The sequence below is a fragment of the Apteryx mantelli genome, chromosome 5, assembly GCF_036417845.1.
Source record: "Apteryx mantelli isolate bAptMan1 chromosome 5, bAptMan1.hap1, whole genome shotgun sequence".
NCBI lineage: Eukaryota > Metazoa > Chordata > Aves > Apterygiformes > Apterygidae > Apteryx > Apteryx mantelli.
Genome location: NC_089982.1, coordinates 73,268,178 through 73,288,999, shown reverse-complemented (window position 1 = coordinate 73,288,999; position 20,822 = coordinate 73,268,178). Strand labels below are relative to the sequence as shown.

Genomic DNA, 20,822 nt, shown 5'->3' with positions numbered 1-20,822 from the left:
CTGGAAATTGCAGCCAGATGGCAAATGACTTACACAAAAAGTTTATATGTTAGTCCATAGCATCCAAGTCTATAAATATAACATGGAAATAATGAGACTGGCCATCAGAATAACATGTCTGGGAGAATTCCATTCTACTAATACGTGGGTGCTAGTAGCAACAGTTGAACTGGTGAAATCAAACAAATGGCAAAAATGAGAGGAATCCAGTCATCGTGTTTGAACTATGTGCAATAGGTATATTTTCGAATGGACCTTAATCTGCTTTATAAAAGTTCTCTAATCTGCTTGCACTCAGTGGAATATTGCTGTATAATCTGTAACTTCTTAACCCAAGTAGTAATGCATATTTTCCAATAGACATATTTATTATCTTCTTCCACAGCAGTGAGCATTGACTCAAGACAAGTATTTCTCTATGTGCCAAGATGCCTGTTTAACTCAGAAAAGCATACCTGTGCATTTTGTAATGGCCTTAAGATCATTATACATCTTTCTGAGCTCATTCCCAAGCAATATGGATATTGTTCAGTGACATTAATTATATTAAATTTATTAATACCTTTTTATGTAAAGAAAAATGTATCAAAACATCTACAGCATTTTCCCATTCTCTTCCTCCTTACTTCTAACATTTTTGTTCATGCCTTAGTATACTTCTTTCCTGAGCAATTTCAAAATTCTCTGTAATTTAACTTATCTTACAAATGTTCCAAATACATGAACAAATGACTTAGGAAAGCCTGAAGTGTGTGCAATTTGTTCTATAAGTATTTTCCTGGATCATCAGCTTAGTCTTGCTAAAGGGACTGGAAATGGTACAGTTAGTTCTGACAAACAAATGCTCGGTTTCTAGTTTTGTGTGTGCCACTCCCATTATAGCCAGTCTTGAAGGTGGAAAAGAGAAGAAGTGACTGGGACATGGGCCAAGGCTTTTGTCCTGCAACAGGAGGGGTTTTCTTAGTAGGAATGCCTAGATGATTCTCAAAAGTAGACAAAAAGATTAATTTCAGATAGCTTCTTAGGAGCTCAGATGTGGCTAAATATACTACACAGTGAGACCTAGATTAATCCCTGCTAACTGAAACAATAAATTGAGGTTTCCTATGCAGGCAGCAGAGAGATATAGGACCCTCTAGAAAGCAGTATGAAAATCACTCACTAATTCCTAGATGAGGAGTTAAAGGCAATTTTATTCCTAAATTTGCCACTTCGGTTAATCCAAAGCTCTCGTTATGCAGCCATAAGATAGGAATTTAAAGACTGTGATCCCCTATGGACATTACTGAGGCCCTTAGTCTATATACAGTCATAACAACTTTTTCCTGCATAGCTTGTTTCAATTTCTGGCCTAGTTTTGCTATACTTACTCAAACTGCAGCTCACCAGGTACATCCATATTTCCATTACATTGCATTTATGGTACAGTATGGTAATCCAGCATACTTCTTCTCGAACAGTTTTGTCATTATGAGCAGCACAAGAAGAAACCTAAGTTCTGAGCATTTTAAAGAAAATTTCCCTATTTCTGGAAAAACTGGAGAGCAGAAAGTCAGCAGATATTGATTATGCAAGTAACTGATCATTTTGAATAGTTTATCAATAGGTATAAGTCAATCTACCTCCAAAGCTTGAGACCAATTTATTGCAAAGAAGAGAACTGTAAGGGACTATGGAGTTTCTCACAGCAAGGTCACCATTCAAAAGTGCTCCAAGCTGATAGTAACCCAAAGCTGTTACCACCTGATGATCAACTCAGTGGCCTGAGAAAATTAAGTGGATGGTCTCAGGTGGTTTCTAGTTGTGAAGTGGCCACAGTGTGGAAATCTCCTTTAATATTAACACTAATTGGCAGCTCTACCAATGAGGCCTTGGATGCTTTCACAAGAGTTGACACAAGAGTTGAACAGGGCTGGGAAGACACCTTACAAGAGCAGACTGGGAGAGCCTGCACCATGGCTGTCTCTATTGTGCTGGCTTTTGATTAAGACTAATCAGTAAGGTTTGCACAATTTATTTGCAAATGCAAAGTTTGAAGTAATACTATTTATTTCCATTTATAGCATTCATTTCTCAATGCTCTGAGTACCTGAATGGCATTTTACCAAAAAAGGGAAAACTTAGCTGCATGAAGAAATCCTCTTTTAATGTATTTCCCCTACATAAAGATAAAAAAGAGCAAATTCAATCAGAGGTCATAAAGAAAATATAACACAGACTCACAAATCTGATAGGGAATTTGGTTTGTAAAAGCATTACCAGATAATACAAGTCACATTATTTTTATAGCTGGGATATTACATTCTGCTTTTGAGCCAATTGTAGTTGGACTCCAACTGGACAGCAGATGGTGTCCTACTGTAACACTAACTCATGTACAAAGAGGAATCTTAAACCAGCTTTTAAAATGCACTCAGTTTTCTATTTATTTGCTTTAATTGACTTTACAGACTACAGAATAAAAATGAGAGATCTGTTTAATCAATAAGCTGAATTAAAAAGTTAACAACATCAGAAACAGTGACTATGAAACATAGGTCCCATTTCTGAAATATTTTCCAGTATTTAAAGGAACTTCTGAAAGATGTGATCATATCACCTAGCTGTCTAAGTGGTCCTTTTCAAAGGCACAGTGAGCAGATAAGCATTAAAAATCCCATTGAGGGTCAGCAAGAGTCAGGTGGCTAATGCTTACTTGAGCCTTTGGAAATTTTCTCCTTACAACATACATTATCTGCCTATAATAATGAGCAATGTAAACTTACAGATGTCCTGATAAAGGTAAGGCAAAGATTTATGAGCTCACACTGGCAAGGACCATCTTTTTGCTCTGTGTTTGCACAACATCTAGCACAATGGGCATCTGGTCCATGACTAGAGCTCTCAGATACCAACTTAGTGCAATTAATAAATGATAGCAGTACAAAATCTGTAGTTATTATATTTACCCCTGATAACTGACATACTGTCACTGTGATACAAAATCTAAAAGAAAGAATGTAATGCATTCAGTTTGCACCCAAAGCCATTTTTCCTTGTATGGTATTCTTTTCCCTGATCCATGGGAGTTAACAGGAGCTCAGAGTATTTTCTGAATAATGATGTGAACAGGATGGTGAACAGAAATCTTTTACATTGAGAAGATACAGGTCTGCTGATGACATTGGACTTGACACTTCTGGAAGTAGGCAGTTAAAACTGACAGATACTTACAGTCTTGGAGCCTGTGAAAGTATTGCACAGAATCTGATTCATGACAAAGCCTGGTCTAAAAGCATTCCTCTAACGATTTCCCTTTCACATTGCTTACTGAATCAAAGCTGTGACCACTGTTGGATCCGATGCATTACTGAGAAGGCTTGTGTGACTCAGCTCAGGGTTATCTAGAGTTTGCTAGCCTAGACTGAACTTACTGTCACTGGGAGGGCAAAATTTGTTGAAAACAGTTTTGTCATTCATACTTGGAGGTGATGAAATCTTTGCCTGCTAGATCACATAACCATCATCTTGTATCGCCCAACAGAGCTGGGGCAGCAGAGTCATAAATGGTGTTATTCACATGATCATCAGTAAATCACATTTTTGCTTCCTCACAGAAACTCTTGGAATGTTTTGCTCCATTTCTGTTGTACACTAAGAAAAAAAATGCTCCTGTAGCCTCAACTTGTGGGAGTGATCTCAACGATTTTGGTAAGATTCTTCCTATGAGAACACACTTTTGACGTGAGCATTTAGAGAAGCAATATGGTATTAGTTGTTTAAAGAAGATACCTATTTTGCAGAAGATGTTTTTATTTATTGCATTATCCCAGAATATGACAGGAAATGTAGAGGTCACTATTGTCCAAAAGCATTTACATAACTTCTCCAAAAGCAATAAAAAGATGAAACCTAGAATCTGCAAAATTGTGGTGATTTGTAGTTCTTTGATTTATAGCACTATTGGGCTCAGAGTAAAAGATTTCTACAGAGACCAGTCCCTCTAATCGGAATTTTACAAGAAACGGATGTGCTAAAAGAAACAGAAAGAAACCAGGGCTTCTGGTTACATTTTCAGCCTGATTTATAGAGCTGTAAAGCTCTCTGTATCAGGGAGCTGACACCAATTTCTAGAGAGCTGTGAACATTTGTTTTCATCTGATTTTCCTGCAGGGTTTCTAGGCCCACTTCATTCACAAAAGCCCCCAGTGAAATCCATGTCAGGTGTTTAAGAGTGTGGGATGCCGGTGTCACAAGTGAGCTGGAAGCAAAGGACACTGAGGGGACTGAGCTTTGGGACTGAGCTAACAGAAACTAGTCCTGGAAACTTCTGTTTTGGGGACAGAATACAACTTTAAAGCACCAAATTGTATTGGAGTCAGGAGTGGAAATGGAGTTGAGACAGGAGCAGTCATTACAGGAGCTCAGACTGCTAAAACTGATCTGGTCTGGCACTACCAGGGAAGGTATAAAACTGAAGGGACCTGGAGCTGAATGGGAGCAGGTGGAAAAGGCATGAAGCCAAATCCAGTGCTGCCAACACAGTGTGACTCCAGCCCTCGAGCCTGGCCCTGCTGGCTTGTGCAGACACCATCTGGATTGGGGCACACCCAGAAAACAAGGCAGGAAAGTTCTTGAGAAATTGCTCCAGTCAGAGAGGAGGAGCTGGAAAGAAATGACAACACCAGGAAAGTGTGGTGCAGCCCAGTAAATGCAACGCCTGGGTCCTTTCTCACCCACAGCAGTAAAATTCCCCAAAGAGGCCCAGGAGATCCAAGCAAATCGAGCCCATCAAGCGACCAAGCACTGACGCCTAAGACAGGGCCAGGGAGCAAGTAGACAGGAGCAGGACAAGGCCAGAGCCGAAGGGCGGGCAGCAGCGGCTCAGGCACCAGGAGGGGGCAGTGGAGAGGAGCGTCTCAAGCCAGCGCTCGCTGTGGGCACACACACATCCTTTTTTTCCGTGAGTGTCTGCCAAGACGGGTACATCACCAGGAACTGTCCTTCTGGAAATGGTCTGTGGTTCACAGAAAAGTCGCGGTCTCTCTCCGGGAGCTGAGCTGTTTGACGTACGTCTCCATAGCCGAGACCCTACCAATTCTGCTCCTGCTTAGAGCTACGCATGGGCCGTTCGGCTTGCATTTTCATGCCCAGAATGAAGAGGGTGTAAAAGTCAGAGCAAAATAACCTGTGACCTCTTTTTGAGCAATAAACAATTCCCTTCCAGGAAACAAATAATGTATCTATCACAGACTACTACTATTGCTCGACTGGTATCCTTTCTAAAGAGACAAGTAGCAGATTCTAATGGAAAAGCAATATAAAATATTGTTTTATGCTAGCAGTTTTAAGCCTAGCATATCTTCATATCTAAGGCCCTGATCCAACACTGCTTACATTCCAGGATACTTAGTGGGGTTGTAGGCAGATACAACCATGTGTCCACTTGGCAAAGATTTTAGGATCAAAGCCTGAGGCATTTATATGTTAGCTAACATGTAGCATAAATTGGCAACTTCTGCTGACATAACATTCTCAAAAGTGTTCTTACTTTATTATGCTGTTAAAAGAAGCCCTGTATAATCAAATATGAGTTCTATGGTTACTTTGTTATATTAAATTATTAAATATTAGCTATATCGTTTTATAAAATGGTTTAGTAATGTGTCAATGCTATTTCATTTTAGAGTGTCAAATTAAAAAACAGTTATTAATTAATAAACCAAGATACATTTTATTGCGGTAATAAGGGCAGTTCTAAAAATTTATTAGCACTTTCCAAGGATTTACTTCCTCTATTTTTAAAAATTAAAATATATTGGTTTCTTAAATTAATTATAAACATCAAACTTACAAGTAGAGGCCCTGATCCAGCAAACACATATGCTTATGACTAATTTAACTGCATGAGTAACTTCATAGAATTCAATGGATGAGAGACAAGCTGTGATCCGTGGAACGCCTAATGCGGGTAAGGTTATTCATGGGCACAACTGTTTGCAGGACTGGAGCCAAATATAACACATATACAAATTCCTATCTAGAAGAAAAGGCAAATGAATACACAGTAAAAAGCAATTACATGTTATTGGATGTTCTAACAACTATATAGTCAATAATTAGTGCATGAATACAAATATGGGTTCAAAGATGCACAGGGACTACCTATAATAGATGGATAATAAATGTAGAGGTAAAATAAAATAGAAAGGTGTAGTGAGCTCAGTATAGTTCTCTTTATGCCTGAGTCCATCTCTAATTGAGTTGTTTCTTAGGTGCAATAACTATACACAAGAAATACATTTAAAAAATTGGGCCCACATCCAGCTATCATCTTTGGACCCCAAATATAGGTATTGCGCTGTCTAAACAGCATTTGTTTTGGTCTCTCAGGTTGTTTTAGGGAACTGAAGCAGATGCTTAGATTCACAGTGTGATCAGTAATTGAGAAGTAGGTGCCTCTAAAGATTAAATTAAAAAAGCTTTGTACAATACTCAGGACCGTGCCCCAGAAATGATTTACATGTTTTCCATTAGATAACCACTGGATATAATGTTAAAGCAAAGCCACGATTCCTCTCTTGCTTGTTCTCTCTTTGACCTCCAGAGCCGCGTGTTGCGTGCTGCAGAGGAACGCAGCCTCACGAGGAGAAGAGAAGGGGTCAGTACTGAGAGCTTGGCAGAGGAGCAGCACCTGCCCTGAAAGCGGGGCACTCTGGCTTTGAGCTCTTCAGGAAAGCATGGAGGGGACCACAGCTTGTGCTGACCTAGGCAGCTGTGTCCTAGGCCAGCTGTATTTTTTCAGAGAGTGATCCTAACTGACATATCCAATACCGAGTCCAATGCTTGCCAGGGAGTGAGGGCAATGCGAGTGTCTCCACCTCCTAACTTTGACTTGCAGCTTTGAACTGAGCCTTGGGAGTGAGTTATGTAGGTGCTTCATTTCTCATTTTTAGGCGCTTTTGTTACGTATCCAGGAAACTGTGCAGCCCAACCCAGAAGCCCCAACTGGTTTTCAGTAGCTCCTGTTAGGCAGAGAACATTTCAAATCTCTGTGGTTTATATTTTACCTGTGCTCCAGGGTAAGTAGAATCTGTATCTCTCCCACCATGCTGAAACCATGCAGCTGGGAGAGACTGGATAATTCCATTTTTGGCCTGTCCTCCATATTAAAATGTGTATGTGAATACTTCAGTCCCCCTGGGCTGAGCTGCAGCAGCATTAAGCACTCTGGAAGTTCTCCTCATGAATTGCCAGTAAAGTAGCTGGTTTGCTAATGTTTATGTTCTCGCATTTATTTTGCCCTGACTAAATAAATGCTGCTGCCAGGCACAAAACAATGCACCCAGTGTCTTTTGCACAATTTTTGCTGCTGTTCACTGTAAGCTTTAATATCTTTATGGATGTGTTTTTATCTCTTTACCTCCCTCCACCTCTGCTTGACACTCTCTGCATGGAAGACATTGGGATCACTTTGTTCACCCACAGGGCTATCCCTTCAGCTCCATTGAACACTAGCTGGGTTTTTTCCCTTTCTTTGAGCATTTTTTCCCTCACATAACTGGCTCTGTGCTCCAAATCATCTCTCTGAGTATGCTTGTGGCTCTCATACACCCCGCTCAGCTCCTGGAAGTACTTTGACTCTGGAGGCTTCCACGCTACACTAGGGATGTTACAGAAAGTGCAGTCTTTTTGGCAGAGCTTTCTGCCTGGTGCACATTTAGGATGCACACTGTCAGATGACTGGGTCTTTTAGTCTTATACGTACTGTGTACAGTACACAAATGCTTTCTTTCAGTTTATACAGGAGGAAAATAACATGAATAAGCCCAGTACGCCCTTATTTCTCACTTGCTATTACACTTTAAACAAAAAGTCCTATTCATATCTACAAAGAGTTTTGTGAAAGGGAAAGTGCCACTCTTTTCTTGGTGGCATTGTCACCTTACAGGTTTTGGTTCCCTATGGCTTCCTAACCATCCCTCCCTGCAAACGCCATATTGTCACTGCCACCATTAACAAGGTCGCTGCTCTAAATTTCATCAGGCCACTGACCCAGCTTTAAAAATGCAGTAAAATGTTTCGTGACACATAGCCAAGAGGGCCCTCTGTCACATAAGGGAAAAAATGAGGAATGGGGATTTACAGAGGCTGAGCAATTAAGCCAGTGTCACCTCTAGACTCTTCAAATTGTGAAACCACACCATGAGGCTCAATATGACCATTTCATGGGTTAACAAGGTAGTCGTTGCAGGCCTGAACCTGCCCATGCTTGTGTGAACAGAGGTGCTGTTGTCACTGGTTGTATACTGAGGCTAAAGTCTGGAGGAAGATGCAGGAGTTGTGCCTGAAGTGATCAGCCCGCAGAGGTAAGGGTTAATCAGAGCTGGAACAGAAAGCAGCTGTATGACTTTGTATAAGATCATCTGAAATAGTGGCCCTTCTGTTTTCCCTTTGTGCAAGGATTGCTTTACTGTTTTCTGACTCTGAGCTAACTTTACTTATCAGTACCCAAAAGGCAAGTCCCTGCAGGGTCCCCACTGACGAACGCTGCCAGGCAGTCATGCCCTTTCCTCTGCACTGAATGCAGTAATTAGAGAGATGCAATTTTCCAGTAGTGCTTGACAGCCTACATCAAAGGCACAGAAACTGTTTCTGGACATTGAAAAGATAAAATTCTAATACTAACTGATGTCTCCTTCAGTTTTTATTGCAGTTCAATGTAAACAGATGCTGCTGGTTTCGAAAGTATATGCTCAGATCTGTCAGAGTGTATATATTGCAGTGGTGATATCTACTGTAGTAAATGCTGATATTCACCATCACGTGTATACATGTGATTCAATCTTCTCTATGACATAAGTTGTATGCATGCTTACACATTCACAGATGTCTGTCTTTACATGTACACGCACACAAATACAAACATATGCATAGGAATTAAATGGAAAACCGCAACCCAATCTTAACCATGGTTTTAAATGAATCATTCATAATGCACACACACAGCTACAAACATTGGGCTATATTTAACTTTAATACTAGCAATGTAGAGCTATTATCTTCTGTGAAGTTGTATAGTTTATGAGTCAGATCCAAAGCCTGTTAGCCTGTGGAAAGACGCCACTGACTTTATTGGGCTTTGGACCAGATCCGAAGCCAATGGTTAATTGTCTCATATAATATAACTTTCCCTCCCAGCAAACTTAAGATAAACTTAGATTCTAATTCCAATGGCTCTCTATAATTTTTCCAAACAAATTCCTTATGGAATAGAAATGTCCATTCTTGTTCTGGGCATTTTTCAATGTATTTGAGTCTCTTCATTTTGAAAATTGAGTCATGTTAAACATTATACAAGCTTGAAAAAGATTACTGTCTCCAACCATCCTAAGTGAAGTTCTCATACGTACATAGTTCAGAAATAAATGTCATTAGAAACTTCAAACTTGGCTGGTATTAAAGCCATCTTTGAGGAAGGGAAAACAATTCACATTGAAGAAATTCAGTCTGGTGTTTTAGAAAATAAGAATAGTTTAGGATTACATGCCCATCTCAGCTTTCTGATTTTATTATAAGCTCTACCCAACTTTCTATTTTCTCTCCAGTGTTTTTGACTTGGATTGATTTTGAGAGTGTTCTTTAAAGATGCAATTATTTAGGAGGGAAATTAAGATGCACTCAGCCTCTTGAGTTAAGGCGAGAGTTCTCTAAAGATCTGCATTTGAGCTCAGAACTAACAAGGCTGTTCAGCTCTAATTCAGGCACCGTAGTTAACAAAAATGCAGTCAAAGACATTTTATTTAAGAGACATTTTCTTCAAGAGTCTTTCAACTAGAGATGCAACAGATGAGGATACAGTCATCCTATGTTGCCAATCCTCCTTTGAGTAATGTCTAAATTAAAATTCTGAGTTAAAAGTTCATGTCTAAGTTTTCTCAATGTAGATATTGGACACCCAGTTAATACTTATACTGCGTCTATAAAAAGGATGTGGCTAAAGTTATTTAGTTGCGCTAATCACTAAAGAAAGTTTTCATTTGAATTACTATTTATATCTTTGCAGTTGTTATCTGATACAATTGCTGTTGCAGGGACATCATGCTACCTTCTGGCTCTAAAAGCTCTCAGCTGATGAGGGTCTTGCAGGGTACTTGACTTTAGGTGCCCAGCTAAGAGGCAGTTAGAAACATCTTGGTCCCAAAGCCTGCAGTCTCTCCAGAGTCCTCCAGGTAGGTGCCTCCAGAGGGAATTCCAGGCAACTAATGCTTAAAGTGTTAAAGTGCTTTGAATACCACTGACTCCTGTTTCTCTCCATGTCTATTCCAGTCTCTCAGCACATATATCACATTTCACAACCCTGCTTTTTGTTTTATAAATAGAATTTAGGGCATATTGTTTATGTAACCTCCTATCCGAACAGAGGATGAAGAATGTCGCAGAAATAAAAATCTTTGGTCAGATTGACAACATCCATGACATCCCACTATCTCTTCTTGTGGTGGACCATGGACATGGCTTTCGCAGTAAGTCCAAAGCTTACACAGTTTTGAAAAGCACTCGCAGCTTGTAGTCAGCCGTGTGTGAGGAGCAGATACTCCTCAGGACTAACTTGTACAAGCTTGAAACAATATTAGGTGCAGGTCTCAGAGCCCCAGAAAGTCTCTTCCAGTCTTTTGCTCATGTAAATGGGAACAGCTCCTTTGGCTTACATGGAAATACTTTAACAGTATAAGGCAATTAGTCCCTTAATTTTAAAAACATCTCAGTCTTACTTTTCCGTATTTGTGTTAGCTGATATTTGCATAATAATGCCAAATATACACAAAACATTGCATCAAAGGAAAGTTGTTCTTTTACTCCCGCTTGTCTTTTGGAAATAATTCCCTTTTCCTCCATTCCTGACAGCCCCCTCTGGCCCCCATTTGCAGTTTTCCATTTAACATAGTTTTGCCATCCTTTGCTACCAAGCTCCTTCCCTTCCCACTGCCACTTCCTTTCTCTATTGCACACAGCATAAACCTCAGTAATAACAAAGCCTCTAAATACAGCCTCCACTGGGCGCCCTTCCTCTATCTACCCCTACGCTGGGCAGCAACATCGGCAGTCAGATGGTCTTGACTGTATTTGTCCTCGTATGGTACCTTCTTCTCCAAAATACACGCAGTGCACATCCCCCTTGCTATTGTTCTGTGTTGAACACAAAACACTTACAATGAAGACATGGCTCAGTTAGGCTGGAAGAACATTTAGTTTCTGCTGCATCTTTTTATGCCTGTGTCTCTGCATCTTAGTCCTTCCCCAGTGCTGATCACCCTGAGCCCATCGCCCCGTTGTCTGCCCCAACTTTAATGCAATTTCGTTTATAGCCACAAAGTCTGTCTCAGATTTTGTACCTTATTTCTATGAAACCTCCTTCCCCAGATTTGTTTTATAGATCACTATTAAGGCCTGAGTCTATACGATTTAACTGAGTAGTTTTGATTGCAGTGTGTGCCTACTAAAGGGGTTTGTTTTTCTTCTGCAGGGCTAAGCAAGGAGATATGTTAATAGTGTTGTTCACACTGCCATGAGAATCAGCTCTTTATTGAGGTGAATCCTACCACACCAGTCAGGAGCACACTGGCCAGAGTATTTGCCGGTTGTAACCGTTCACTTCACTGTGAGAGTTTCACTTTGTGCTGCAGCAAGGTCCTCAGCTGTGTCCATTTCCTGAGATGAAAAGGGCAGATTTGCATGGTGGATTTATTGCACATTCCTGCTCACATGAGGGAGAGCGTGTCCAGGTAGTTCCCTGTCCTGCTCTCCCTCTAATCACTGCAGGGCAGTAACAGGATCCAGCCTGGAGGAGCAAAAGCTCTATGCGATGAAGAAGTTGGAGTCAGCTCCGACCGGTTTATTGTCGTAAGCAAATCTCTATCAAATCTCTGTGCAGCATGTTACAATTTACTGTTTGCAGTTAAATGAGTCAGAGCTTTTGCTTCTGGTGCGGCCTGCTGCTGCAGAGCCAGGAGGACAAAGGGTGCAGGTTCCTGGGAGGCCATGGGCCAGCCCCACAGGCACCAGGCTGCGGGTGCCCATCACCGCCACGCCTCGTCTGCGGGCTCCCCGCTGCGGAGCATATTGCTCAGGCTGGAGATAGGCACTGCTGCGCTTCACACAGGTGTGGAGAGGGTTAAAAGCTAATGAGAGGGGACTTCAGCAACCCACAAGCTCCTCACTGAGTTAGAAAAAAAATATATATATAAAATATATGTGTGTGTATGTATATATACTCTTATTTGGGACCCCGCACTGTGACAGGCAGGGAAGAGGTCTTTCTTTCTGCCACAAACTCTTGCACTTAAATGCCTAAGTCACATCAGCCTGCCTTTGTGGAAAATTAGGGAGGGAGAAAGCCACCTCATTACATCTAACAGCTCATCGGGTGCAGTGTGTTCTATCCCAAGCAACAGGAGACTTACTCTCCAGTCACTACTGTGCTAGATTTGATTTGAACTGCCCTGCATCCCTGAGGAGTGTCCTGCCACTAGGCTATTTAGGCAGCCACTTTTTCTTGCTCTCTCTGGCCGTTTCTGTGTTTAATATAAAATTAAGCGGTATAATTAGGAGAGACAGAGAGTAATTTATCTCTGAGCCCCTAGTAAGCTGGAGATTAGAATCTTTGCTCTGCGTACGAAATACCTGAGTTCAGATGTTTCGCCTGAAATGAGGCAGTATCGGGGAGCTAGTGAGAAGTCTCCCAGTTTCCCCGTGAAGGCACCCAGCAAATTTGTTCAATAGACCTTCCACGTCCCGGATCTCTTGGAGAAAGGTCTGATGTGGCTGAGGAGACTCGCCCGGGACCAGGAGTCACCGCTATGAACCCAGCGTCGGGACCGAAGCGCACGAGTACCCCGCGGGGGAGGCTTCCCCCTCCGCTCCACGCGGCCTGGCTTTCGCAGCGGGCGAGCGAGACGGCTCGCGCCTTCGCTCCTGCTCTCTGGGGCACAAACCCGGAGCAGCAGGAGGCTGCTCTCGCACTGCCTCGCTCTCGCTCTGGATTTTGCCATCCCTCACTTTTGAGAACAAGATTTGGGCTCCTAATTCACTTGAGCACTGTGGAAAATACTTGGTAAAGCTGTCAGAGGGAAGAGGGCACTGATCTGTGTTCCGAGTTAAACTGCAAATTCTGGAAGAGTCTCTGAAAATACCAGAAATTCAGAGCAGACAATAAATCCGTGGTTTAACCAAAGGTTTGTACAGCAGGTTTTTCCAGTAGCCTTCTTCTCTGGAGCTAAAACTGAAGGAGATCCTCTCCTTACTTTTAAACTGCAAAAACACCAACTGTTTAACCTCCTGCCCGGGCCCTGAAATTTGCCTGTCCAGAAGTTCAAACTGGGCGTACACACAGTGACATTTCTGAGCGGGGTGCAGTTTGGTATTTTTAAAGCATGTAAAGAGTTGGCTACAGGCAAAACTGTATTAAAAGGCTGATTTCATTTACGGATAACATAGTCGCCAGCCACACGCTACAAATGGACTCTTTTGTGGGAATAAAGAGTATAAAAATGGCTTCCTTTCTTGTGTTTCCGTACGTGTTTGCTCACTCTCCCCGCTCTGGCTACTGTGCAATTTAATTCCCCCCCGTGGAAACTATCGCATCAACGTGCTTTCCCATGGCAGAGGATCGCCTCGTAGCCGTGTGTGTGTGTGTGTGTGTGTGTGTGTGTGTGTGTATTTGTGTGTGAGCCCGTGGTGGTACACGTATGTGCTAGGGGCCCCTCTGTTTTCTCTCGTCTGCCGAGGCTTTCTTGGAGTGTGTGGAGATGCGCGGGGGGGTATCGCAGTGACTGGGGAGGGGTGACGGGGGAGACGGGAGTTATTAGGAAACTTTGCTTTGGCTACTCTCTATCCTTGGGGCTGCGTGGCGCCAGCACCCTCAAGTTGAAAGGAAAACAGCCATTCTCACTTCCAACTGCCCACTGAGATCCTTAAGGCGACAAAGACACAAAAGTGAGTTTTATTTGCTGGTAAGCCAGAGGCAAGAAAAAAGAAAAGCCAATTCCCCCTTAAAAAGAGCCGACAAATCCTTTTTGCTCTTTTGTGTGAGCTTTTCCTATTCACATGGAGCGTTCATCCGTGTGATTCCCAACTTATTGTCATTACTTAGTTATTAATTGTTCTCATCTGGGTTTAATTGAGCAACCAAGGACTTTAGCCCAAGGGTCAGGGGGAAAACTTAAAGCAAAGACATGTTCAATAGGAATCCTGCGCTTCGAATATCCATCCCGAGTTGACATAATGTAAAAAAAAAAAAAAAAAAAAAATCAGACAAAGCGGAGAGATGAAAGTGTACGGGCTTGCTCGGAGCCTCCGCGTTGCCGTGTCGGAGCACCCAAAGGTGCGGGCGGAGGGGAGACCAGCTTGCGGAGAGCCAACTCAAGGCGATTTACGCCGTTTAAAATGTCTCTCAAAATTTTGAGGGCTTCTTTACAGGATAAACCTGGCCTCCTGCGCGATTAGACACCCCCCCCGCCCAAGCCCCCGGTCTCGTCGCGCAGGAGGCTAGGTTTATCTCCAGCCTCTTCTGCCAGACACAACGTGGGAAAAAGCCGGCACCGCGGTCTCCCAGTCCGGCGCGGCGTTGGGCGCTGGGGTCAGGATCACAGACATTGTCATTTGCACAGAGAAAAGAAATGATCGGAAGAGAAAGCCAGCCAAAAAAAAAAAAGACCCACAAAAACCCCAAACCCACCCCAGACCAGAAAGGACTGGGCGGCCGGAGAGGAGCGTGAGATGAGAAGAGAGGGATTAGAGAAGTGAGCTCTGGAGAAAGTGGCTGGGTTCAGGTATGTTGTTTCCTTGAGTTATTGAAAGCATCATTGATATTTAGGAGATGATAAAAGTCCCGCCTCGCCCCCAGCTACAGTCTCGCTGGAGCCACGGTGCCTGCAGAAGATTGCCTAGCCTCATTACAGCAATTATTTTCCTTCTAACTTTGCTTCAACCTTAACGTTTTAAATTGCTGGAAATGAAAGCAGCGAAGAAAAAAAAAGAAGAAAGAAAGAAAGAAAAGTAAAAGCCCCCATTTCTCAGCTCCCATTGCCTGAGCGTAAAGATAAAGCACGAGAAAAAAAAATTAAAAGAGGAAACAACACTCTCTCTTACCCCAGCAATCCGTCGCAAAACGAAACCGGGGGGAACCGGAGTGGGGGGCGTCGGGGCGCGCCCGCGGAGCAGCGGCTCTGCGCGGGGTCCCGCGTGCGCGGTGCGCGGTGCGCGGCGCGGCCGCCGCCTCCCCGGCGGGATCCCCGCGCCGTGCCCGCTCCCTCGACGGTCTCCGGCGGAGCCGTGGCGGCCCGGGCGAGCTTCCCGCAGGGCGGCACGGCGCCCCGGGAGCGCTGCGGAGCGCGGAGCCAGTCCCGCGGGCGGCGGCGATCCCTCCCGCCGGCTCCCCCGTCCCCCAGCCGCGGCACCCTGCGCCCTAACCCCGCCGCCCCGGCTCCTCACACCCCCGTCCCGACACCGCGACCGACCGGCCCCGGCCGCGGCGCCCGCTCCGGCGACGGCAGCGCCGTGCCCCGGCCGCGGCCCCGCCGGCAGAGCCCTCCCCGCTCCCCGGCGCGGCCCCGCCGAGCACGGCGTCCGCGCTGGCCGCGGTAGCCCCCGCTGCCCCCGGCCCGGGCTTTGCGGGCTGCCTAAAGAAGCCGCGGGGGAAGCCCCGAGTCCCCCTCGAGGAGTGGCACCGACGTGGCGGCCCCGTGCCCGGAGACCCGCAGCCTCCGGGAGCCGCGGGCGCTCCGGCCGGGGAGCTGCCCCGCGAGCCCCTGCCGCCGGGGACAGGAGCCGCTTCCCCGGCCGGGCAGCGGGGGGGACGGGGCCCCTGCGGGTCGCGGAGGGAAGGCGTGAGCGTGGGGCAGCTCCAGGGGCACAGAGCAACCAGGAAAGTCAGCCAGGCTGAGGTGCACCGGTCTCCCGAGGAGGACGCAAAACTGCCGCTAAGGCCAGTCCCTCTCTCCCTTGGCGCACACACACACAGATTTACTCTCGTGTCATCCCTGGCGGGGCAAGGAATGAACAAATTGCATCAAACAAGAGTAGCTTAAAATTAATTTATTTAACAAATATAGCTATAATATAAATGATAATAAAATTTCAAATATACAGTATATTACACAGTACACAGAGCCCCTTCCAAAGGAGCCGGTGCAGGAATGAACACAGGTAACAGCCAGCGCTGTTACGCAGGGACGGGAGAGGCTGCTCTGCGTTTCTGCCTCTTGACCTCGCCTCGGAGAAAGAAAGAGAAACGTCCTGTCTTTCGGCCCCTTTTCGTCATTTCTCTTCTACGAGCCCTTCCCTGCGGCTGGGTGCCAGCGGGGCGCGGGAAGGAAGAGCAGGGCTGGCGCATCGCTGCCCCGCGCCGGGAAGCGGCGGCCGCGCCTCGGGCTTCTCCCAGCCGGCGAGCGCAGCAGCTCCCGGCGCGGCCGGCGGGGCTGGACGGCGGCGCGCCCGGCGGGGGGGAGCCCGCGGAGGGGGCGAGCAGAGCCAGCCCGCGGGAGTCTCTGCCGCGGGGCCCGTGGGGGAGCGCGCAGGGCGGGCGCGGCGCCGGAGGAGCGGGGCGGGAGCGCGCACGGGCCGCGGGGAGCCGCGGGCCGGGCGCGGCTCTATGTGAGGTGGTACATGCTGTATCCCACGTGCGCCGTGTACAGTCCCACGGGAGCCACGGGCAGCCCTGCCCGCTGGAAGGGGCTGGAGGCGCCGTACAGCGAGGCGCCGGCCACGGCCGCCGGGCCGCCCAGCGGGAAGGAGATGCCGAAGGCGGCGGGCGGCAGCATGGGCTTGGCTGCCATCTTCAGCTTCTCCAGCTCGGCCTCCTGGAGCCGCTTGGCCTTGGCGCGGCGGTTCTGGAACCAGATCTTCACCTGCGTCTCGGTGAGGCTGAGCGAGCTGGAGAACTCGGCGCGCTCGGCGATGGACAGGTACTGCTTCTGCCGAAACTTCCTCTCCAGCGCCAGCAGCTGCGCCGTGGTGAAGGGCGTCCGCGGCTTCCTGTTGGTCTTGTGCTTGCGCAGGGTGCAGGCCGGGGGGCTCAGGCGCCCTGGGCGAGGGAGCGGCCGGGCGGGAAGGGGGAAGGAGAGAGAGCGAGAGAGAGGGACACCTCGGTTAGCAGCGTCTGGACCGGGGCACCCTGCAGAGCCCCTTCCCCTGGAGTAACTGGCGGTCCCTGGAAAATAAGGTCCCACGCCAAGTGACGTGCCCCAAAACTCCACAACTTTGGATCGCGCCGGTCCTCCCTGCCCGGGCCACTCCTCAAATTGATCTCTCCCCTCCACTAAAGCAAGAGGATGTTTTACTAAAGAACTTCAGAAAATTTCCGAGTCTCCCAGGGCTGAAGTCACCAGCAGCTAGAGTATCTCTGACTGCCCGGAAAAACTACACGGCGGAGAACCGGGCGTCCCCAGACCCTCCGCCTCCTGTGCGCACGTCTTCCCACCTTTGATGGGTAAGAGACAAGTGAAGGGAACGACTCTCGCGAAAATATACGTGCTGTCCTTTTTATTGGATTAAGGAAAAAAATAAACAAAACGGGCTGGTTTCTCAGACTCACACCCTCTTCATTAGGCCCCTGGGAACCAGATTAAGCATGTAATTAATTACGAGCTCGGAATTCACACTCAGCCTCTTATCTGCTGCTCTTCACCGGTCTGCTTCCTCTACTCTTATTTAACATTTCTAAGGGTCCTCAACCTCGGCCTGTTCTCGGTTTACTTAGTAAAAACAACTTTTCCTTTGCAATTTAAATAAATGAAGCCACTGCGGTATGCTCTGCAAGTCATTTGGGGAGGCTTTCCTGTCTCAAAGGGAGGGAGAAAGCAGCTCTGTTGGCGGCTTTGATGCGAGCACCCCAAGCGCCGCGGAGAGGCTCAGCCCGAGCCCCGCTCGCCGCCTTCCCACGGAGACCGGCAGCGGCAGGCGACGGGGCAGCGGCACCGCCTGCTCTGATTTGGCCGCATCCGCGGAGCTCAGTGCGGACATTAGAGAGCATAAACCGCACTTTCTGATCTCGGCCTCCTGACTTCTATTTTTGCTGTTTGAGGTCTCTGTAGTAAAGTAGCAAAACAACAATAATGCAGCTCTCCGGGCTTTCGAAACACTTGAGAGAGTAGTTTGTAGTGCTGAAGCCTGCGGAAGTCCGAAGACTGCAGCCTGCACGCCTGGGAACCCGATCTATGCGGATCCTTATAAAATAATTCCAGCCACTTTCAGAAAAAACACTTCTGAGGTTGTCATGCTCGCAGACTTTGTATGGCCAATTCAGCCCAAAAGTTAAGCTAACGTGCAGGCAGGCAGGGCTTTTTTTTTTTTTTTTTTTTTTCCCTCCTCCCCAGTTAACGTTTGACACAAGAAATCGCCCTGGCGTAAGCCGTTCTTCCCCCGCGTTTGAAGCCCATCCTCTGAGGCTAAATCAAGGCTTCGGAGACATTTGAAGCGTTTCAGTACTTTGAGAATGCTTAAGTGGCGCGGCAGAGAGAGGGAAGCGCAGGAGAGAAGGTTTGAGGAGAGGCCGGACAGAGTGAAACCCAGAGAAAACCCCCGCCAGACTTCGCGGCGCAGCCCGGGAAGGGGACAGACGGTCGCGGGGCTCCGCAGCGGCCGCCGGGGCTCGGCGCCGCCCGCCCGCGCCCCGGCTCCTGCCCGCCCGCGCCCCGGCTCCTACTTACTCGGAGGGGGCGGCGAGAAGCGGGGGCTCTGCATCCAGGGGCTCCGCTCCTGCTTCTCAGGGCTTTCCGCCTTGACGAGTGCATCTTCGGGCAGCTTGACGAGCCCCCCGACGGAGAAGTGGCTGCCGAGGGGCAGCGGGGAGGCGGGCGCCTCCGCCGACAGGGCGCCCAGGCGGGGGCTGAGGCTGGCGCGGGCGGCCGCCCCGGCGCCCAGCGGCGGCCCGGCGCCCTCGGGGCTGCTGGCCAGGGCCTCCCTGCCGCCCGGCTTCCTGTGGTCGGCCATGAGCGCCTCCACGCTGAACGGCAGCAGGGAAGGGGACACCTTGGGCTTGTCGCTCTCCTCCTCCCCGCCCATCGCCGCCGCCGCCGCCGCGCCGGCCGGGACAGGGACGCCGCCGCCGCCGGGCTTGCTGAAGGCGGAGGCGGGCGGCTCGTCGCTGCGGACGCCGGTGGGCGCGGTGCTCATATCCACAGCAGGGGCCATGCAGAGGCGGCCCGCCGTCGCCAGCGCCGCGCCGCGCGGGAGCAGCGGCCGCCGCTCATGGGGCCGCGGCGGGGCGCGGGGGCCGTCGGCGCGGTCCGTCCCCGCGGCGGGCGGCGCCGCCTGATAAAGCGGCGCGGGCGGCGGCGCCGCCCAACCAGCGCGCGGGGGGCGGGGCGGCGGCGCCCCATTGGCTGCGGCGCGGCGCGGCGCGGCGCGGGCGGCGGCGGCGGCCCGACGGCGGCCCCGGGCGGGGGCTCGGCCCCGCCGGCAGCCGTGGCCTCGCCGTCGGGCCGGGCGGGCGCCCCGCGCCGCGCCGCGCCGCGCCGCGCGCCTGGCGGCAGCGGGGCGCGGGAGGAGGCGAAGCGCGGCCGCGCCGGGGCGGCTGCCGGCCCGGCTGCGCACGGGCACCGCGGAGGGGACGGGGCGCTCAGCGCGGAAGGCGTTTGCTAACGTCGGGGAAAGCCGGAGTCCCCGGCGGGGAAGAGCAGCGGCTGGGCGGGGAGGCTCGGGCCGCCCTGGGAGCCGCGTTCTCCCGGAAACCTCTTCCGACAAAATATGGGGCTGCCCCAGGCGCGACCGCTCAAAGTGAGCCCCTGTATTTTCCACAGGTCAGCGGCACCCTGAAAAAGCAGGGATTTTTTTGGCTTAGTTTTTATTTAGGTTTTGTTCTTTTTTTAACAAACGTCGGCCGTGCCGTGTGCTTTACGTGTCTGTGTAGGTCCGCGCGTACGTGCGTACACATATACATAAAGTGTGTTATATTTCATGGCATATATGTGTGCGTGTCTCTAGATAATGAAATACTCACTCACGTGAAAAGGAACATCTCAGCCCTCCACCCATTAAAGTCTTAGCTATTTTGTTTTGTAAATTTGTTTTACGATCCCTTATCCTTGTGTCCAGGACGGATGTGCAGTAAAACGGAGCAGCTCTCTAATAATGTGATTGGCCGCTCGCTGAGAAAAGTTTATTGATAGCTGCAGGGCTCTAATCTCCTAGAAACACAAGAGGCTCTTGCAGTCATTTAAGGGTAATTATCTAAACGGGGAAGGACAGCGAATTCCCCTTCCTTTTAACCGGACCCAATAAAGATGGTAGATTAGGAGCATATAGATTATGAAATGAATTGATGTAACAGACATTTTATTAACTGATAAGCAGCAGGATCTGATTGGAATGAATTATCCTGCAATCAGCTCTGCACAAACACGTATATTCCGCACGCCTACACTATACATCCCTGCGGTATGCCCACTGTAGATATCATCCCGCGTGTGCACATGCCTCGCTCGCACACGCACAAACACACGTTGGGCTGGACTTCACGTGATCCCTCTATGTGAAGGCGATTTCTAGATGACTTGCAGCGTACTCCGTGCACTCTAATAAATAGGGACGAATGCGCGTAGCATGCATATATTAAACAACGTATAGCACATATATATAGCACAGGGCTCAGATACATTTAATTCCCCTCACAGTTCCTGGTGCCTCCCGAAGGCTCCTGCAAGGCGGGGTGCAGCGGCGCTGCCGCCGGCCCGACCCGGCCCGGCCCGGAGCTGCGGCGGAGCCCGAGCCTTCCGGGGCCGGGGCCGGGGCCGGGGCTGCCCGGGCTGCCGGGGCTGCCCGGGCTGCCGCAGCCTCCCCCGCGC

At 48.4% G+C, this 20,822-nt stretch overlaps 1 protein-coding gene across 1 annotated transcript; it reads right to left on the bottom strand.

Moving 5' to 3' along the window:
* Positions 1-16,059: 16,059 nt before the first annotated feature.
* Positions 16,060-19,256, bottom strand: MSX1 (msh homeobox 1). The gene is made up of 2 exons (XM_067297178.1): positions 18,687-19,256; positions 16,060-17,062 (listed from the first exon to the last, which is right to left on the bottom strand). The coding sequence occupies exons 1-2, from the start codon at positions 19,168-19,170 to the stop codon at positions 16,629-16,631; spliced, it is 918 nt and encodes a 305-aa protein (XP_067153279.1). The 5' UTR covers positions 19,171-19,256; the 3' UTR covers positions 16,060-16,628.
* Between the last annotated feature and the right edge of the window lie 1,566 nt (positions 19,257-20,822).